The 20,725-nt window shown below is 36.7% G+C and overlaps 1 protein-coding gene across 1 annotated transcript in view; it reads right to left on the reverse strand.

Annotated features, from left to right (window-relative positions):
* Nucleotides 1–3,493: 3,493 nt before the first annotated feature.
* Nucleotides 3,494–20,725, reverse strand: part of LOC140164419 (THO complex subunit 5 homolog B-like) — a 37,685-nt gene continuing 20,453 nt past the window's right edge. The window contains exons 7-16 of the mRNA XM_072187698.1: nt 19,634–19,755; nt 18,386–18,485; nt 16,658–16,769; nt 14,201–14,302; nt 11,889–12,097; nt 10,722–10,825; nt 8,952–9,039; nt 7,844–7,959; nt 6,251–6,444; nt 3,494–5,798 (exon numbers count right to left, since the gene is read on the reverse strand). Coding sequence (XP_072043799.1) covers nt 5,735–5,798; nt 6,251–6,444; nt 7,844–7,959; nt 8,952–9,039; nt 10,722–10,825; nt 11,889–12,097; nt 14,201–14,302; nt 16,658–16,769; nt 18,386–18,485; nt 19,634–19,755 — 1,211 coding nt within the window. The 3' untranslated portion in view covers nt 3,494–5,734. The remainder of the gene's footprint in view (nt 5,799–6,250; nt 6,445–7,843; nt 7,960–8,951; nt 9,040–10,721; nt 10,826–11,888; nt 12,098–14,200; nt 14,303–16,657; nt 16,770–18,385; nt 18,486–19,633; nt 19,756–20,725) is intronic.

Genomic DNA, 20,725 nt, shown 5'->3' on the forward strand with positions numbered 1-20,725 from the left:
AGGGCATTCAAAATTTGACCATATTTCCCGATTTAAAAAAATATATACATATCACTCAAATAGATGGATAACACTTGAATACACTTCCTCTGTAAGGTTATCGATCATGAAGTGCCCATTAAGGGGTGGGGTATAAACGTTTGGACAGTATTTATTGTGGGACTTTAGAGCACATCAGACACATCAAATTGCATTCTGAATACGAAGAATGTCCTTCTGCAGATATCAAATCATTTTAATTTTGTGAAATTTGCAATGTAATACACATTTTATGGCAAATGATTAAAATTTGATATTTTTGATATATAACAGTACTCGAAGTAAATTTTATAAATCTGATGATTTATACTTAAAGTATATGTAGGTGGGATGAAAAGCCGACTATCAATTGAAAATTTTGACCTTTCGTATTGAAGATATGGATTTCCCAAAAAAAAAATAAAGTCTTTTAGGAAAAAATCCATATCTTCAATATGAAAGGTCAAAATTTTCAATTGATCGTCGGCTTTTCCTCCCAGCTACATACACTTTAAGAATATGTCATTAGATTTATAAAATTTACTTCGAGGACTGTTATATATCAAAAATGTGAAAAATATCAATTTTTTATAATTTGTCGTAAAATTTGTATTATATTGTGAATTTCAAAAAATGAAAATTATTTGATATCAGAAAGACATTCTTCGTATTCAGAATGCAATTCGATATTCCTGATGTGCTCTCATGTCCCACAAAAAATAATGTCAAAATGCTCATTCCAGATCCCTTAAGCACTTGTAAAAGGGTAATTTTCCAGACTAAGCAAGTGCTGTCAGTCCTATTTTTATGGTCATCATGAAAGTATTCCAAAGATGGGATATATTGGGCATTGTTCATTAATTTCAAGTATCCCTTTTCTTCTGCTTTTTGTCAGGAAACTCCAGCCAGAATTCCCATCAGTATAGAGGCCATGCAGCCAAAAGTGATCTATTTAACCAGTGAAGGTGCCAGAAATATTTTTTCGGGGTGCAAAGTGAATGGGGGCCAAAGTGAATGGGGGGGGAGTCAAAATCAACCAATTTTGCCCATTATTATGTTTTGATGAATCCAAGTGTGTGTAAATATTGGATCCAACACATAATGATGATAAAATTGGATGCTTTACACCCAATATTTATTGGTCTCGCTATGAGTTTTAAAATATTGGACCAATATTTTAAACCTCATAGCTTGACCAATAAATATGGGCTCAATCGATCCAATTTTTATATCAATTTCAAATAGACTAATCATATATCAAAATGTTTAGAAGAATCTGGTGAATCTTTTCTCCCATGTTGCCAAAATTTTAACCCATGCATTCTATTGCATTTCCATGGCAACTGTAAAGCTATTAAAACATTTTTTGTCATTTTTTACCTTTACCCCAATAACTATTTCTTTAAAACTAAATGGAGTTGAAACTTTGTATTTGGTGTGCAGAACACATGACACATTGGTATTTAATATATGTGAACAAAATCATCACTTACTTCATAAGTTATATTTGAGTATGGGTGAAAATGCCATTTTTTTGGAGATTTAACCAAAAAAAAAATTTACATGGGAAATTGTAATGACTTATGCATCCTTTAAAGTGTATCAATTTAATAAGATGGATGTTTGGATCAAAAAAGACAATTACATTTTTCTGTGACCTATGCTTTTTGACCTATGACCTCTTGAAATTCATAAATAGGCATAAATGCAAGTGTGATTTTGGTCATTTTGTTGGTCAAAAATGGACCCTTTTCACCATTTTTAGCAATTTCTTTCATTGCAAAAGTTTCAATTACACTTTATATTATTGATTTACATGTTTAATTTAATGTTAAGCTATTAAGAGAATTCAAATAGAGTAAAGCAGTTTCTATGGCAACAGCAATTTATGCTCATTTTAAGCCAATTTCCCCAGTAAAATTGACAAATTAGTTCAAGGGCTAATTTGAATCATCATAGCAGTTGTTAAGAACAGAATTGCTCCTGTAAAGAAATACCTCTGAGTTTTATTTAACACACATTAGGCCCTTCACAGTTGATTCTGAGTTTACTGTTCATGATTTTAAAAATAGGACGAGGTGACTTTTAATTATTAATTATTAATTATCTTAATTTAGAGGTTTAAACCTTTGATCACAACACAAAAAAGTACCTGGAATTTTCAGCGACACTTTGACTCATCAGCAGATTTTCAGTCGACACTTTTGACTTTCATCGGCCCCCGCCTCAGACTGGTTCAGACTCAAGCTACCAGAGTGTATGACCGATTTTGGGGTCCTTGTGTCCAAAAGGTCGCTGACCTCTGAATTGAGTTGCCAGTCTCTGTTGATGAAAGTCAAGTGTCGACTGAAAATTCCAGGTAACGCAAATTTTGTGTTGTGATCAAAGGTTTAAAACTCTAAATTATGTTTACTACCAACACAGATGAACTTTCATTCTAATATTAATTATCTATTATTTTCTTTATTAAGTATTAGTTATCACAACCAATTATCAACCCGTTTTGACAGGAGTCGGCATTTAATTATTTTATCAATATGCTTACTTTTACACATAGTATAAGGTGCAGTTATGCTGTTTGTTTATTCATCATTGTTGTTGATATGATTCATGTTAGAAAGTAGCAAGTAAAAGTCAGTAAAAGTTATTTTAAAGGAGAAAATCCAAAATAAAAATAAAATAATTAAATATTTTGCAATTTTCAATTTTGGATGCGGGCGGTTAACAGTAAACTAAGAATTTAATGTGAAGGGCCTTATGTACACAACATTGGGCTGGCATATAGTAGTGCTAGACCAAGTGCTAGACCTTTGAACTAACCATTCCTTTGCTATCCAGGCAGGATATGAATTTTTTCACACAGCAATGATTTCCATTCGGACAATTAACACAAACTGTAATGCCATTAAAATATTTTTGTATCTTTATCTTTGTCATTAATCTTTACTTTCACTTATGCATTCTTTATGCAGTACACGCAGAGCCAAACCCAGGGTTGCCAAACCCGCCATTTGGTAGCCCAATTGGGCGACTTTTGAAGATTTTGCCTGCGACTATTGCCAATTTCCTGTCCCATAGAAACCAATGGTTAAGAAATAAATTGGGCGACCTTTCGGCATTGGCTCTTGCGACACCCAGTAGCATCCTGGCCCATAGAATTCAACGGCTAGGAGAAAAATTGAGCGAGTTTTCGATTATTTGACATTTTTTGGCAACCATGGCCAAACCATGTCTGATAGTCGCAGTTGCTGAAACAAATGATTTCATTAGATTCATAACATATTCTAGTCTTTGGATTTGTAATTGAATGTTCTGGAAACAAAAATCTCGACAATTTAGGAATTTGTGGCAACAAATAAAAATGCATTCATAACCATAGTACAGTTATGTAAATGCATATATCATGAATAAAATGCTCTGTAACACTTCAACCTTAATTCAAAAGTTAAATACTTTACCAAATGAGAACTAAATTTGTTTTGATGTGGCGACCAGCAGAAAAAAAGGACTTGACTTTCACTGGGCATGCGATGTAATCAAGCAAGAAATCAAACAAAAAACTACCATTTTGAGCAAAGATAATTTATTGCATTTCATGAGCAATAAATAAAGTAAACAAACACCTTTATGACAGTTTTGTCTTACATCTGATACTACATGTACAAAATATGGAGTTTATGAGTCAGTCCACACTAGTATTTTTTAGTCATTATGTCATAATTTCCCGATTATGCCACGCTTATAATGAATGATGAGAGTGAGCATTCACACGGTCAGCACTCGTCATTAGAGACCTTGCGAAATGAAGTTACTTTAACTTTATCTTTAACGTCTAGAGATTATAGAGGATTATGTATTCAAAACCCAAGGTGGTTTTGAATACATAATCCTCTATAATCCTCTAGACGTTAAAGTTAAAGTTAAAGTAACTTCATTTCGCAAGGTCTCTATTGTGTCGTAATCACTTCTGGTTATACACACACATGGCAATTACAAAGTCTTTCGAGGAAACATGATACAACTACAAAATGCGTACACACACAATTTGCATTGGTAATTACGACACGTTCATGCTACAAATCAGCCCAATGATGGAAATTTTCATATTCGTGAATGATGACACGATTGTAGCCATAAACTGGAAACTGGACTGTATCTCAAATCAATGAATGAAAACATTATCTAGACTGGATCAAATCTAAAATGGTCACAACTGTGGTAGAGTCGTTGATGACATCGGTCATATCGACATTTATGTTGACAGAGCAGATATCCGGCATGTCAATATATGTTGATTACAAACAAAATTAATACTCTTTTTTCTATAATGGTAAACAACAACATGGCAGATTCCACGGAATGACACTGCCATACAGCAATCTTAAGTGATGTTAACCCCTTTCATTATGATTTTATTCATGATTTCAAAACAAACTATTATGATTCAGATTTTTACTATCCAATTGTATAATTACAATATAGTAAGGCACCACATCGAATTTGGTCCTATAGAACTATCATGTACCGATGACTCTTAATATCACTCCCTGGAGATGTAATAAATTGTAACAAGCATAAAAGTTTTTCATTTAAATAAAAAACAAACGCACTACACAAATGTTCAGGGTACTATAAGAAGTCCCATCGGTACCTCTTCGGGCACCGATAGCGCTATAGGACCAAAAAAGGTTGTGCCTAAAGAACCAAATTATGCTGTCCACTTGATTATGTGTGTCTCAGTGGTCATTCTCTTCAGAAAGTAGGTGCATTAAGGAAGTATTTTAATCCCAAAATAGCCATTTTTGCAAACATGAAGACTTTTTTTATTTTGTTGTGCTAAATCTTACTTCACAGTACTAAAATTGACATATAGCCTGCATCATACTATCAATCGCTAGTGATCAACCACCGGTAGCATCTGCACTATACCATATTTCACCTTATGTGGCAGTGACATCAGTGCACATTTCATTAGGCGCGGCTTCAAGTAGTTAGTGGACGCTCATAGCGCTGGCGTGCGCACGCACACGCTTAAAGACGCTGCATAGATGCGCACACAAAACAGCTGCCTCAACGCGTTGATGTAACTGTCATCAGGGTGAAATATATTATACTAGCATCCAGTCGTGGCTAGTGACAAAGTTGCTTCAAGTCAATGGGTTGTGAATTGACGCTAGGGCATGCTACCAACTTATCAATCAGATATCAACAATCTCTTTTCCGATACGCGACAGAAGCTACGTCACATAAATTTTACTTTACTGACTCAAGGAATTTATAGATCACTTGACATCATTGTTTATCAACAAAGGCGAGGGACTGGTCTATTGATATGCTTGAACGAACCGCTACACTGCTCAATGGCTTTCTTGTACTATATGAAATGTGGTGAACGATTTAAAATGCATGTGCCCTGAGCAAACTACAATGTGTAGGCACACTGCAGGGCAAAGAACAATGGAAATTGCCATAATTCGCGCGTATACTACAGGGCATTGACGTCACATGTCAAGTGGTCAATACACACTATAAGAGTGAACAGTGGCAGTCTGGTATGTGCTGAATTTGTCACAATAAATCAGCTGTGTGTCATCATGATCCACTGAACCTATCAAAGTCAGTGCATTTGATTGATGTACATGGCTGATTTGATCAACATTTTGGAAAACAGTGCACTTAACTAAGAGATCACAACAGCATAAAGGTGATGATGATATCATCGATGTGTGAAGTATCCCTGCTGTGGGTAGTATCGATATGGTCTGCTACGACTCCTGCCCCTATAATACAGAAGAAAAAATACAGAGATGACCAAATGTTAAAACGGATCATGAAACTTAGATATACCAATGGTAAATAAGAAAGGCAGTGCATCCATGCTCAGTGGGGTAACTCTTTTTTTTAATGTGATTTTGTTAGAATTTGACAAAATTGTCTGAAATTTACCACAATTTATCCAAATGTCATGTGACTTTTCAAAATTTGACACAATTTGCAGTGATCTATCAGAATTAGTGCAATTTTCACCTATTTTGCTTGGGAACAACAATTTAGATAGATATTGATAATAACACATTTCGTTGCAAATATTTTTTCCCTCATTTTGTATCATACTGCATGTACAAAAGCACATCTTGATCTATGAACACTCCTTCAGACTTCGCCGCTTTAATGTGAGTAACATTTTCTTAAGTGAAAATGGATCAAGTCATAACAATACATGAACAAATACCTTGTAATCCTCATGTACATCTTCTCCCTAGCAAATTCCAGAGGGCGCTCTGCTCCTTCATCTCCCATGGTCTTGGTTTCTAGGTAGACATCAAAGCACATCATGAGACGTTGCACCTGATTGGCCAGCAGGTAATCGTCTGCTGTGTTGAAAGTCAGCTCCTGGTAGTGCAGATTTAACTCTTCTTCCATTTCCTGTTATGATATGGTTACAGACAAATGAAGAGGGATAAAGGGACATACTATTTATTATGTAAATAATGGTGGTGTGTTGATTACTGGAAACAAATCAATTACCAACTCTACCACACGTAACATTCTTTCAGTCGGCATGACGTCAATTGCGATGGATCGCTTCATCCCCATGGTTGTTTTTGAAGCGATTCAGCTGTTCCATCTCGCGCCCCTGGACACGAAAAGACACTTACTGTTGCACTCAATGGGGGAAATTACAAAACATGCCATAAAATAAATACCTCTGGGTGAAATAATTCAAAAAGTTCATAATTTCTTGAAAAGGAAAAGCAAATTGGTGTTTTCTATGCGGAGAAAATCGGCTGGAACTGGTTGAGACTTGTGCACTTATCATAAAAACAAAAAAATGTCAAAACATCACACTGCTCTTGCAAGTTACCTTGTGGTGTTTCAGAAAGTATTGACAGTTCCATGATTAGCAAAACAAACACAAATATTTCCTAGGTCAGTATTTTTCTTTCTACAACACACAGGGACAAACCGTTTCCAAAATAAGGCGGGGCCTCGAGCCAAAAGCCTTTGAACATACTGCAGGCCTACCGATACCTTATACTGCAAGCCCGTGAAAATTTTGTCACCAAAATGATTTCAACATAATCCATCTTAATTAAATCCTGTGTCTCAAAGCTGCCACACATTAGTAAAATCATGCACGTAGTCTTCTTTGAAAATCAAGAAATTTCTTTTTTTTTTATTTCTTTTTATTTTTTTTTAACATAAAAAATTAAAATTAGAAAAGAAAAAAATACAGTAAAAAACACCACATTCCGCATTAGGTTTTGAATTTCTCACAAGCTTTGAGACATAGGATTTAATTAAGATGGCCTTACTGGTTGTTGTTAATTTGCGAATCTGAAGTCTAACAAAGTGTCACAAAATGTGGACCAATGTAACATTAACATTTGACAATTTGAGTTGGGCCTTTGATAATTGATGAGGGCCGATACATTTCAAATTGAAGGGCACAGCCAAATAACAATTGAAGATTTTTGTTTATTTCAAACAATGAAGCACTACAGTAAAAACAGACAAATAAAAACTTAAAGGTATCTGCACAGTTTATAGAGCTAATATTTAGAATTATCAGGGGTCCATTTCATGAAACTTTACGAAGCTTCAAAATCATTTGTAACTTACGATGAGTCGTAAGTTCCATCTCACTAAGCTTACGGTACTTATGAACAGTACCCTTCTTAAGTAATAGGGATTTACTACAGGGACCCTTCATAAAGTTACGTCTAGTATAGGGTATTCGTAACTTTACGAACGGTTACTTGAGTTATGAAGGGTTAAAAGTTAAGTGAAATGGACCCCAGATCAAAACAAGTAGATTTCTTACCCTGATATCATGATCATTGTTAGCATTGTGATCCCCATGCCATGTGATACCAATCATGAATTGTGGTGGTGTTGTCGGGTAATCTAGACTCAGCAGTACTACTGCTTGAAGTTTGGCTGAAAGAAAGTCACAAAGAGTTTCATTAATATTTCAGTTTATGACAGACTAAGGGGGAGTACATATTCAACAACTCATCCTATAGACCACTTGACATCATTGTTTATCAACAAAGGCGAGGGACAGGTCTATCGATATGCTTGAACGAACCGCTACACTGTTCAATGGCTTTCTTGTGCTATGTAAAATGTGGTGGGCGATTTAAAATGCACATGCCCTGAGCAAACTATGATGCGTACGCACATTGCAGGGCAAAGAACTATGGAAATTGCCATAATTCGCACATATACTGCCGGGCAATGACATTACATGTCCAGTGGTCTATACCTTTGTATCGGAGCCAACTATTGTAAAAAGGGTGACAAATCCACACACTCTTACTGTAGCGTATACATGAACGCAAGTTAATTGAAGCCTCATACGCATAAAATTCATCATGCCTAGAACTTGGGTGCATATACACGCTTACATGTTGAATTATTTTAGAGGAAGCAGCTAAACATTGCCGTTTTATTCTGTAGTTTTTAGTTTTATTGCTGATATTAACAGAAAAATCAACTGAACCTGATTGATCTTCTTGTAATGTTGAGTGGCAATGACTAACTGACATTCCTCATCAAATAATCATGTAAATTAGATTTATCTTGATTTTGTTGTTGAAAGAGATTCAGTCATGTTACAGTGGTTCATTAGATATTATTAAAGATGCCCCTGACGCGGATCCGAGTTGTAATGGATCATGACTTGTGAGTCCAGGTAAAATGAGGCGACTGACTCGAGTGATATTCAGCTGACTCGACCCCATTGACTTTGTACAGTGACTTGACATCACTTGACATCACTTGACTTGACTTGAGCTAAAAGAATAAGCCACATGACTCGACTTGAGCAAATTTTTGGTGACTCATTACAAGTCGGTGAATCATTGTTAATTTCTGATGAACCACTTTGTAATATGATTGAATCCTAAATCAACAGTGTTCTTGTTTACCTGATCCTCTCTCACACGTAGCCAGGAATAGTTTGTGTGACTCCACTATTAGTTCTTTAATGGGAGATTCCCTGGTGAAGTGAAAACCCTGTAATATAATGAAAGAACAAACATGTTGGTATTATTGTGTGCTATATCCAATGTGTCTATCTAAATTATCTGATCAGTCAAGCACACAATCAATGTCTAAAATACTTTGCTTAACACATTTACTCGTGATTATAATATAGCGTTCACATTCAATCAAAACGGTGAACTGTATTGCTCTTCCAAATGCATTGGAAACATTCTTCCATACCATTTTAGTAATGGGTCATAAGCAACATTAGACCTACCAAATGCATTATGTACCCACCAGGCCACCAATGATTTTGTAATTGGTAGAATTATTATTATTAACTATTATTAACATCGATCTAATTGTTTCTATTTATTAATAAGATATTAAGGTATATATTTCAGCCAAAAAACAAAAACAAAATTCTTAATTAGCTCTATATGGATCTCTATATTATCTGGCCATGTGATGTGATCATCATAGAAAATCATGTTTTTAAAACTTCAGCACCTTTTTTTCATATGCTGAAGCATTCTTCAGGACAACCCTATGTTGCATACACCACTCAAATACCATCTCTCAGTGTAATTACCCCATATTGAGTAATCTTTGTTGTCCAAATTTGAGCACTTTGGGCATTCAATGCAGGATTACACATAATTACTTATCCGGATTTTCCTTGAGTAATAGTCTTCCATGAGGTTAGCTGAGTGCATATCTTAGCAGGGAACAGCCTCATAGACTGAGAAGGAACTGACTTACCTCTACATCATCTTGAGTAAATAGTCTTCCATGAGGTTAGCTGAGTGCATATCTTAGCAGGGAACAGTCTCATAGACTGAGAAGGAACTGACTTACCTCTACATCATCTTGAGTAATAGTCTTCCATGAGGTTAGCTGACTGCATATCTTAGCAGGGAACAGCCTCATAGACTGAGAAGGAACTGACTTACCTCCACATCATCTTGAGTAATAGTCTTCCATGAGGTTAGCTGAGTGCATATCTTAGCAGGGAACAGCCTCATAGACTGAGAAGGAACTGACTTACTTCTACATCATCTTGAGTAATAGTCTTCCATGAGGTTAGCTGAGTGCATATCTCAGCAGAGAACAGCCTCATAGACTGAGAAGGAACTGACTTACCTCTACATCATCTTGAGTAATAGTCTTCCATGAGGTTAGCTGAGTGCATACCTTAGCAGGGAACAGCCTCATAGACTGAGAAGGAACTGACTTACCTCTACATCATCTTGAGTAACAGTCTTCCATGAGGTTAGCTGAGTGCATACCTTAGCAGGGAACAGCCTCATAGACTGAGAAGGAACTGACTTACCTCTACATCATCTTGAGTATTAGTCTTCCATGAGGTTAGCTGAGTGCATACCTTAGCAGGGAACAGCCTCATAGACTGAGAAGGAACTGACTTACCTCTACATCATCTTGAGTAATAGTCTTCCATGAGGTTAGCTGAGTGCATATCTTAGCAGGAACAGCCTCATAGACTGAGAAGGAACTGACTTACCTCTACATCATCTTGAGTAATAGTCTTCCATGAGGTTAGCTGAGTGCATATCTCAGCAGAGAACAGCCTCATAGACTGAGAAGGAACTGACTTACCTCTACATCATCTTGAGTAATAGTCTTCCATGAGGTTAGCTGAGTGCATACCTTAGCAGGGAACAGCCTCATAGACTGAGAAGGAACTGACTTACCTCTACATCATCTTGAGTAATAGTCTTCCATGAGGTTAGCTGAGTGCATATCTTAGCAGGGAATAGCCTCATAGACTGAGAAGGAACCGGAACACTGTTACGCTCTGTAAAAAAGTACAATTTTGTTTGGATAATTGGATAAGGAATACAGTATTTGACCTACTCAACACTCCAGGTGTTTAAAGTCAGTTATTCTTTGGCAGCGCTTATTAAAATAAAAGTCAAAATTGAGATTTTACACACAGACACATTCAACATACAGTGTATCTGAAGTCGACGTCAGTCATAATCCTAAGCCAAAAGTTGTAAATGGTAAATTTATTTTGACATTTGACCAATTTTATTGTTCAGGTACGGTACACCGAAAAGGGGTTGCTTAGACAGGTTTGCTTAACAAAATTAGTAAGGGCACTTATTATGGGAGGGGCACTGATTAAGCCGAATATGGTAGGTGTTTTACACATCATTATGCAAAATTCATACACACATTTGGAGATGGCTGGAAAGTAAATTCTTTAATAACATTTTACTTCATCTAGAATGAAACTTATCGAACTACTGACACTGATCAAAGGAACCTTAAGTGTTGTGAACGTAACCTAGCTAGTCAATGGTATAATTTGTTTCACCTGCATATTTGAGGTTTTATATGAATAAGGGGCTTGTTGTCTCCATGCTATGCAGTATATATTGTGATAGTGTAACAGATTAGGTTACTTTTACATCCTATTTTGGTCAATGGTCGAGGCCCAATGCCTTTTAACCTAACTCTAAGGTCATTTGGAAGCTACTATAGGAAATATCTAGACCAAAGCTCTAACTAACACGGAATTTGATAAAATGGCAGCTTCAACAAATACTACAAAGAGTAACCTATGACGATCCCAATAAACGTTGGGCAAATATTATGCATGTCACTGGGCTATTCCAGTTGAAATCCATCCACACACCCCCTATGGAAGTTATGGCTTTAATCTCCTACACAGGGGGAATTAGATTTCAAATGAAATCACCCATTCTGGTAACCCAACTTGAAATACATACTCCAGACATGAAAGATCAAGCTCATGTCTTTCACAGGGTGTGTGTATTTCAACTGGAATAGCCCATATTGTAATACCCATATTGCCACTCTGACTTTACCTGACCCATACCAAAGAAACTCACCAAGAGAAGCAAGCTGCTTCTGTATTGCTAGTCGTGCATGGATACGATCATAAAGCGCCCTCACAGTGTCCTCCATGTGGCTAGCACCGATAGATGTTTCAGGCCTTGTCTCTTCACCACTATCAGGTAAGAAGTCTAACCCTGCTAACCACTGAGCCCAACGATATGGATGTCCTGTTTGACTGATGTAGGTACTGAGAGATTCCATTCTGCAAACAAGAGGGAACAAAATAACCATGATATAATTGTATTTTATTTACCAATAAGTATCACCAAAGGAAAGATTGGAAAAATACTCTGCATTTGAAACAATTAATATAATAATTTATTTAGAAATATAAATAGAGAACATAGTAAATCACTATTGGCAGAAGTACAAAGCCTGCATTATAACATTAACAAACATAGTACATTTTAGGGCTTGAATGTGTTTCGCTGATTTATATCAGATTAACTACCATAGCAATAGGTTCAAACAATTTTTGAATATACCATGCTGCACTGGTACGTTCACACGGTACCGCTACATTGAACCATATCATGCTGATCACTCCCACCTGTAAGATTAGTATCTTTGAAAAGACCAATACTGTATTCAATCTATGATTGCAGATATACAAAGGTGATGAGTGCAATCTGCTTATATTGTTTTCACCTATTGCTATGGTAGTTAATCCGATTTATTACATCACTTCGCCAGCGTATTTAAGTGAAATAATGTTTTGCACCTATACTGTGTCACTTCTTATCACAGACGCACATCACTCACAGATTAGAGACATGTTATTACCAGCTTTGGCTGAGTAGCAATTTCTAAAATGTGTTGAAATTATTTATTTGAATAAGAGATTATGAAAATTATTGGTTTGCTTGTAATTAAAAAAAAACCATGGACATGATGAACAAAATATACATACATGGGATACATTAATAAATGTTCACAAATGTAATAATTAAAAAACCCATGAATATGATGAAAACATACATGGGATGCATTAATAAATGTTCACAAATGTAATAATTAAAAACACCATGAATATGATGAACAAAACATACCTGTAATATCTGAACACCTGACAAATGGTCATAGAAAAAAATGTATACTTCTCAATATGTTCAAAATTGTTTTAATAATTCTCTAATTTCAACTTCCTATACTACTGAAACACTGTCCGTCTGCTAGACTGTGTGATATTAATTCCTGAACTTCTTAACTTCATTAAAAATAAATCTGGCAAATATTTTGAAATGATACATCACTACCAAATAATATAGCTACAGCTGCTTTCAAAAGATATCATCATGGTACTAGTTTTACGATAATCATCTATGGTGCCCAATTTTTTGTGGGCAAAATAATTTCTGGATGGGCATTATTGGGCAATGGGCATGTTGAATTTACAGAGTGGGCAAAATAATTTGCTGGTAGGTATTAGCACATCCAGTTTACCTCCCTGGTCTTGAGGTACATTAACATTCCTGTACAGCTCAACTGATCATACTTTTCCTACATTCGACCTTGCATGATTTTTGAGTTGACACAGTCATGAAAATAACTATAGATACTTGACAGACCATTAGTAGCCCAGTTCTGAACCTTTTCATTGATCATTCATAACAATAGGTATCTGATGGATCAGTGAAGATAAGAAGGATTATAATATATCCGTAACCTTGATATTATAGTACATCTCGAGGGAAAAAGTGCAATGGACATGTTTTCATTTTATGTTTCAAATATCCCGCGCATGAAAATTGAGTATTTAACCCAAAATGGAAAATGGAACAATTTATTGGAAATCTGTTTTAACAGATTTTTTTGACATCTTTTTCTGCACTGTATTATACCTAAATTAAGAAATTTGATAAATATTCAGAGAAAATATAGGTCATCCAAAAAATGTTGATTTTTACACATTTTGGGTCAAAAAAGGAAAAATAAGCAAAAATATCAAAATCTGTTTTAACAGCTTCATTCATCAAGTCATAACAAACGGCCTACATGCTTAATTTCTAATAAAATATTGAAATTGTGAAAAATATAGGTATTTATTGATTTTCATGTTTTTTCTTGCAAATATGCTAATAATATGCAAATTATGAAATTGCAAAATAAAGTTTCTACATAGCATACATCTTTCAAGTGTGATGTTCAAAATAACAGACATCAAAAAGAGATTCGATGAAATGTAAAGGTGTAGTAACCATTTTGGCATGGACTGTCTGGTTAGGAAAAGTACGGTAAGTTGAGCTGTAGTTTGAGATGGTTAAATCACAATTGTTTTGAAATTTTACAAGGTCACATAACTCACCCAAGTTTCCCGAGTTGATACTCGTTGGTCGGATTAGGGGATTCCTTGCCATCATCCCCTGGGTAGAGGCAGGTCAGTAAATCACTGGGAGACAAAAGGTCACTGTATCAAAGAAATACGACACACAATATAGTTATGAGGATATCGTTGGTTGGATTGAGTGATTCCTGGCGATCATCACCTGGGTAGAGGCACAGATCTGCCATCTTGCTCCCAAAACAAGGTTCTCTCTGCAAACACATCAACAAAAAGTGCATTTTTTTCTCACATTTCTAGCAATGCACCAGAAGGCTTTTGAAAAGTGTATGCAGTAATTACGCATACATATGAAATGCATATGCACACACAACATACACTTTCAGGGTAGAACCTCGTTTTGTGATGAGCGTGCAAAAAAATCAATGGGGGCTTCAGACCAAATGCAAATATTTAACAAACACATTTATCCAGTCGCTGACATACGTTTGAGTTTTATTCGCTATCCAAGTGCGGCCTGACCAGACTGCAGTATTTGCCAACACATGATGCATTTTTATGCTTTGTTCAATTTTGTACCACTATTCAGAAACATTGGATGCCCATGGTCATGTGCATCCACTGTTACACCCAGAATTTCCATGTGTTCTTGTTTTCCCTGTGATTAAATGCACATGCATGCACCCCCCACACACATAGGGGAGAGCGGGGAGTGTTCGCCCTATTTTTTTCTGACCAGCCTAGCGATGTCAATTTTAAGGTTAGGGATGACCTGATTAGCCCATGTGAAAGCCCTATGTCTTAGCTATATACGGCCACAATCCCAGACCTATAGGCCTTACAATAGCAACAGGATAGAGCAAACAAAAAGTTTTATAAAGTGGCGAACTTGCCCCATATTGGGGCAGGTTCGCCCATATGGTGGGGTAAGTTCACCCTAATCACAAAAAAGGTTTAAACATTGCATAACAATAACATATATTCAATGCTAACATTTAGCAAGAGTATACAGGGCATTCATTCTTTTCTGGAAAGTCACTAAATTTGTTGCAGGGGTCGGGTCAGGGTAAAATGTAGGGGTCCAAAGTATCATGTTTACAACTTCGGGGAGAAATGGATTAGGACATAAACTGTGGTATGAGTAATACCGATATCACATAACTTTAAAAAAACATGTTTTTCAGTAGTTTCACCTTGTTTAATGGTTTAATTATCAATATTTTGCATAATACGCTGATGGGGCAGGTTCGCCCTCCAGTTTGGGGTAAGTCCGCCCGGGGAAGATAGAGGGCGAACATGCCCCATCATCAAAAGGGCGAACGAGCCCCTTGTGCACCTTTTTGTATTTTCTTCAGGGTATGCAAAACACAAATCGAATAAGGAGATTATAACTGCATTAAATCTTTGACAAATCCCATATGTTCCCAATACAGATTTCCATTAAAACCATCTGTATTTATGTATCAATGATAATACAACATTATGAATGCAAGAAAAAATTACGTTTTGGTGTAATTTTTTTGTTTTGGCTGCAGTTCGATGAACACGTCCCTATATGTCACGTAGCTAATATGAGAAGTTTATAATGACCTATGTCACCTAATTTTGCCATCACCAAATTCCCTGATAGCCGTAGTGCTGAGAAACAAGGGGTGGGCGAACCTGCCCCTAGGGCGAACACTCCCCGCTCTCCCCTACTGTAAAAGTAGAAATTTTCGCGAGATTTTTATTTTCGCAAATTTCGCGAGTGGACATAAAATTGCGAAAATGAAAACTCGCGAAAATAACCTTATGCATTAGGTTTCTATTGTATCAATATCAAAACCGCGAAATTTATCTTCAAAATCGCGAAAATATCTTCTCGCGAAAATATTGACTTTTATAGTACACACGCCAACAAACTTTTTACCTCTCTGTTATAGATGACACTAATGCATTTCTTGGTTTGAGATCTATCTACAGTAACAATCTGCAGTACCACCAAGTAGGAAAAGGTGAGTCTATGTAACTCACACCCTCTGACCCACCCATCAACACACACAGCCCATTTAACCTGGCTGATATAGATAATACCAGCGCTGTGTTTCCTGGTTTGAGATCAATCTGTACAGTAACAATCTGTAGTACCACCCCATAGCCTATATAACAGCTATACACCAATCCGACTAGGCCATTCCTGCGGTGTCCCCGACGTAAAACTGCGGTGTCCCAAGGTCGGGGGTTCAATCAATTACTTGTTAGTGTGCTATACAGAATTGTACACAACAGTAATTTTCAATACACGACCATGAATTGATTGAACAAATTAAATCTCCCGCACTGGTACAATTGTGGTTCCGTCAATAGAGGGCCAAATACAGTAAACGCTTCTCGGATTGGTGTATACACGCCCAGAATTATACTCTGAATATACATACACTACAATTGGACACCCATCTGCCAACACCCCCAACACACTTAAACCCACCCCACACAATTTACCTGGCTGATATAGATGATACCAGTGATGAGTTTCCTGGTTTGAGATCTATCTGTACAGTAACAATCTGCAGAACCACCAAGTAGGAAAAGGTCAGAGTCAATGTAGTACCATCTGAAACAAACATTAACACAAAATATCACTGCACTGTATCTATATATTGCATTGACAGTATTAACTTCCAAGCAGGGCCTCATGATTTGATTTGATAAAAGCCCATACACAGAATTAGAGAAGGAGAACCGGGACTCCCTATACCACCACGTACAATCACGCATCAACTATGGGGAGAAAATTGGGGGTATTCGGGTCCTTGTCGACAGTGCGCGGAGATGAAAAAAACCAATTCTGTGTCTCATTTGAAGTGTCTTGGTACTCTTGTGCAGGTCACATCAAGTGCGTCTCTCAAATGCGCCCATCATCCATGTTGTGCGTGCATGACAACAAATACCTCAAGCACATTCCGAGGGAAAACGAATACCCTCAATTCTTGTTCCATGCCTGTATCAAGATGGCAGTCGAGTCCTGATTCTCCTTCTCTAATTCTGTGTAAAAGCCTCAATTTATTACAGTATTATGTAATTAACACCCATATGGACTCATCTAACTTCCAGGGAAACTATTTAGGCATCAAGTTGCAAAGTTTAACCCTCTATTATAAACTGACTATACATGGACTGTTGTTGCCCTGATGGATTGCTGAATCTGATGATGGCTTCACAAAGGTGTAAAGCATCTGCAAGCAGCACCTGCCAAATGCTATATGTATCATGGGATGAATGATTACAATTTTAATTCACAGACTGATTTCTATGTTACTTGAACTTAATTGACAATTTTTACTAGTCCATATCCTAGCAAATGGCCCTATTATTTGTGTTCCAGAATACCCACTCCATTATAGCAGATCTGCCAACGTTTGAGATCACAAAACTGTATTCTGAAACCCGCAAAGTCGTATTTTTCATTAAAAAAACGCATTTTCCAAAAATATCAAGCATTGACGAGCTTACGTAGAATGTTATATGATTCACTGGCAGTGTGAGCGATGCTGAAAATCCACACTTTAAATTGCATATCGTGCATGATTTTCTCCTTTCCGAGATGACTGTATGAATTGAATTTCCATTTCACCGCATATTCTGTTTTAAAGGATTGCTTCCTTTGATCTTTTTTGGAATTTTGAGTTGACAAAGTCAAAGCCATATTTAAAAATTCCATGCTCAAACTGATCATGAAACTATTGTCTTCGCTGGCACTCGCTGCTCAATGCATGAATAGCAGCCATTGATGATTCTCGCAGGGTACCTAGTGCTTTCGTATGCAGTATTCTGATTGGTTAATATACCTTTGTTTACATACCCATGCACCATGCGCTAGCTTACAAAATCAGGGCTTGTGTTTTATAGTCTGCACTTGCAGCCAATTTGAAATGGGATTTAAAAATTTTTTTGGTCAATAGTCAAAACCGTATTTTGTTTTTAAAAACGTACGCCCGTATTTTGAACAAATTCCTGTAAAAAACATACTAGTTGGCAGATCTGCTACATGTCTCTTTGACTTGAATACAAAAATGGTTGTGTTTCATATTTTGATCATCCTCCTAAGATGGAAACCAATGCTAGATACTAGTAACCTTTTCAAAGCTTGTCCTTAAGTGCACATTCAATACCTTTTTATAACTGACAATGTAATTATGATGTAAACCCTTTTATTTTGTACTGACTTACCTTTAAGTTTCAGTGTCATTGTGACTTGCAGTGGATGTTTGGTCAACACTTTCTGTCTCTTCTCTTCTAGACGGTTGCCAACTGTCTTTCTTCTTCGTTTCTGTTTCACAAACACAAAATAAAAAGTTAGTAAAAAGGGAAACATTAACATGACTTTCTGATTTACAGATCTCAGAGAGTTTTGATGATACTCACATTGAAATATGTTAGTTTGTATAGGGAGATTGGTTCACTATGTTCTACACATCGTCGTTGGGCAGGAAAAACCTCCTATGTGTCATTGGCCCCTGAACATGTTTAAAGCAAAACCTACTATGGCAGTTTTGTTTTAAACATGTTCAGTGGCCACAAACACATAGGTTTTTCCTTAAACATGTTGTATGGGCAGAAAAAACCTATGTACTTGTGGCCCTTGAACATGTTTAAAACAAAACTGCCAAGAGGTTACATAGGAGGTTTTGTTCTAAACATGGTAAGGGGCAATGACACATAGGAGGTTTCCCTGCTCAACGATTTGTGTTCAACGAGTACACTACATTGTACAAGATTCCTATTGCGGCCGCCTGCACAGGTACTCTGTTGCCAAGGTACCTGACATGTACCCACAGAGTACCTACACAGCACCAATGCTGCTACTGTTTACAGGACCCACCAGCAGTGGTACTGCACTGGAACTATGCTGCTCCTCCCCTGGTACTGCACAGTACCATCCAAGTACCTTGGCGACTGTGTACCTGTGCAGGCAGCTGTAATAGGAATCTGGTAGTGTATAGAAGCCCTGCATGCTTTTATCCATTGACTGCAAACAAAGGATTTGAACTAGTGCCCTATACCATAATGTAGCCTATTCAATAAACTGTTGGGATCAACCTAGTATGGTGCACATTTTATATTTTCTGTGGAGTATAAACTGGTGTGTTTGTGAGAAATATTGGAATGCTTCTGTTGAACAAAGTTGAACATTTTCGACCATGATTGCGACTATAGTAGGAATTCTAATTAAAAGAACGCGACTAACTACAAATGTATGTCACATACAGGGCTTCAATACTCTCAAAGAAAACTGGTAACTGCTACAAGTATTTTTTCCAAAACATTTTGTACAAAAACAGTCACATTTTCGGGCACAAAATCTCATTTTCACTGTGCCAAAATAATGACAGAGTCTCAGAGTGAACGCTGTATGCCACACATATAACCAGACACAACTACACAACCCAACAGTCTCTGACACAACACACTACTTACAGATTCTGATAAGGCTTCCTCAGTGTCCGAGTCACTCTCATAGTCCAACAACAAAGATGCCACAGAGATGGTTGACCTTACAGCTTCTGTGTCACCTTCAATCTTCAAAGACATGGATGGATCTGTATTTACACAAAAATAATCAAATACCGTAAAAACTCGATAGTTAGCATATATGTGTTTACTATCGAGCGCTTTTGAAAACATGAAATTGTACCAAAGTCCGGCACTTTACCAACTGAGCTTATGTCGTTGAGACACAAATTTGCAGGTTTACCTGTTCGTATATAACTATGTGTATCGATGATTTGCTCAAAACCTTTTACACTTTTGTGGACGGGCACTTCATGTTTGCATGTTTTAAAAACACTCGTAGTAGTATGCATTTATAGAGCACCCAAGCCCGCAAGAAAAATGCCATAGTGCTGCTATTCAGTGAGTAAACATCTGAATCAGATCGCAGGCAACAGGTGCAGATCATGTCTGTATTTAGATTGTGTAAATCCAAACAACATTAGTACGTATTGGGACAGTCAGGGTCACCTGCACTTACTCTTTTTAAAACCGACTATTGAGTTACATATGAATACCTGAGTGGAAGAAGGGCCCAACTCCATGAAATCTGTTTTTGAGATATTAAGAAAAAACTTAATATTTTGAAAAGTTTTATAGACAGAATGTTTTCATCTTCAGGGGACCTTTAATACATGAACATACAATATTACATACATTCAAAAATTATATATGATGTTTCCATAGCAACGGTACATGTCTTAATACGAGTTGGAGTTGGGCCCTTCTTCCACTAATATACTGAAAGTGCCAGTTCCGTAAGCAAATGTGTTATAAATAGCTACAGAAATTTGGTAATTATCCATTAATTGCACAAGTAGAAGCATGTAAATAATAGCAAGAAAGTTTACTGTAGTGAAAAGCAGATTTCATGGATGAACAAAATTCCTCTTTAATCCAATATTGTGAAAGAAGGGCCCAACTAAATGGAGTTGGGCCTTTCTTCCATGAAAACCATGATAAAGTGTACGTCGAAGACCATTTAGAGAGTGAATTTTGGCTCATCTTTCACACACAAGG

The sequence above is a fragment of the Amphiura filiformis genome, chromosome 11 (assembly GCF_039555335.1).
Source record: "Amphiura filiformis chromosome 11, Afil_fr2py, whole genome shotgun sequence".
Classification (NCBI taxonomy): Eukaryota; Metazoa; Echinodermata; class Ophiuroidea; order Amphilepidida; family Amphiuridae; genus Amphiura; species Amphiura filiformis.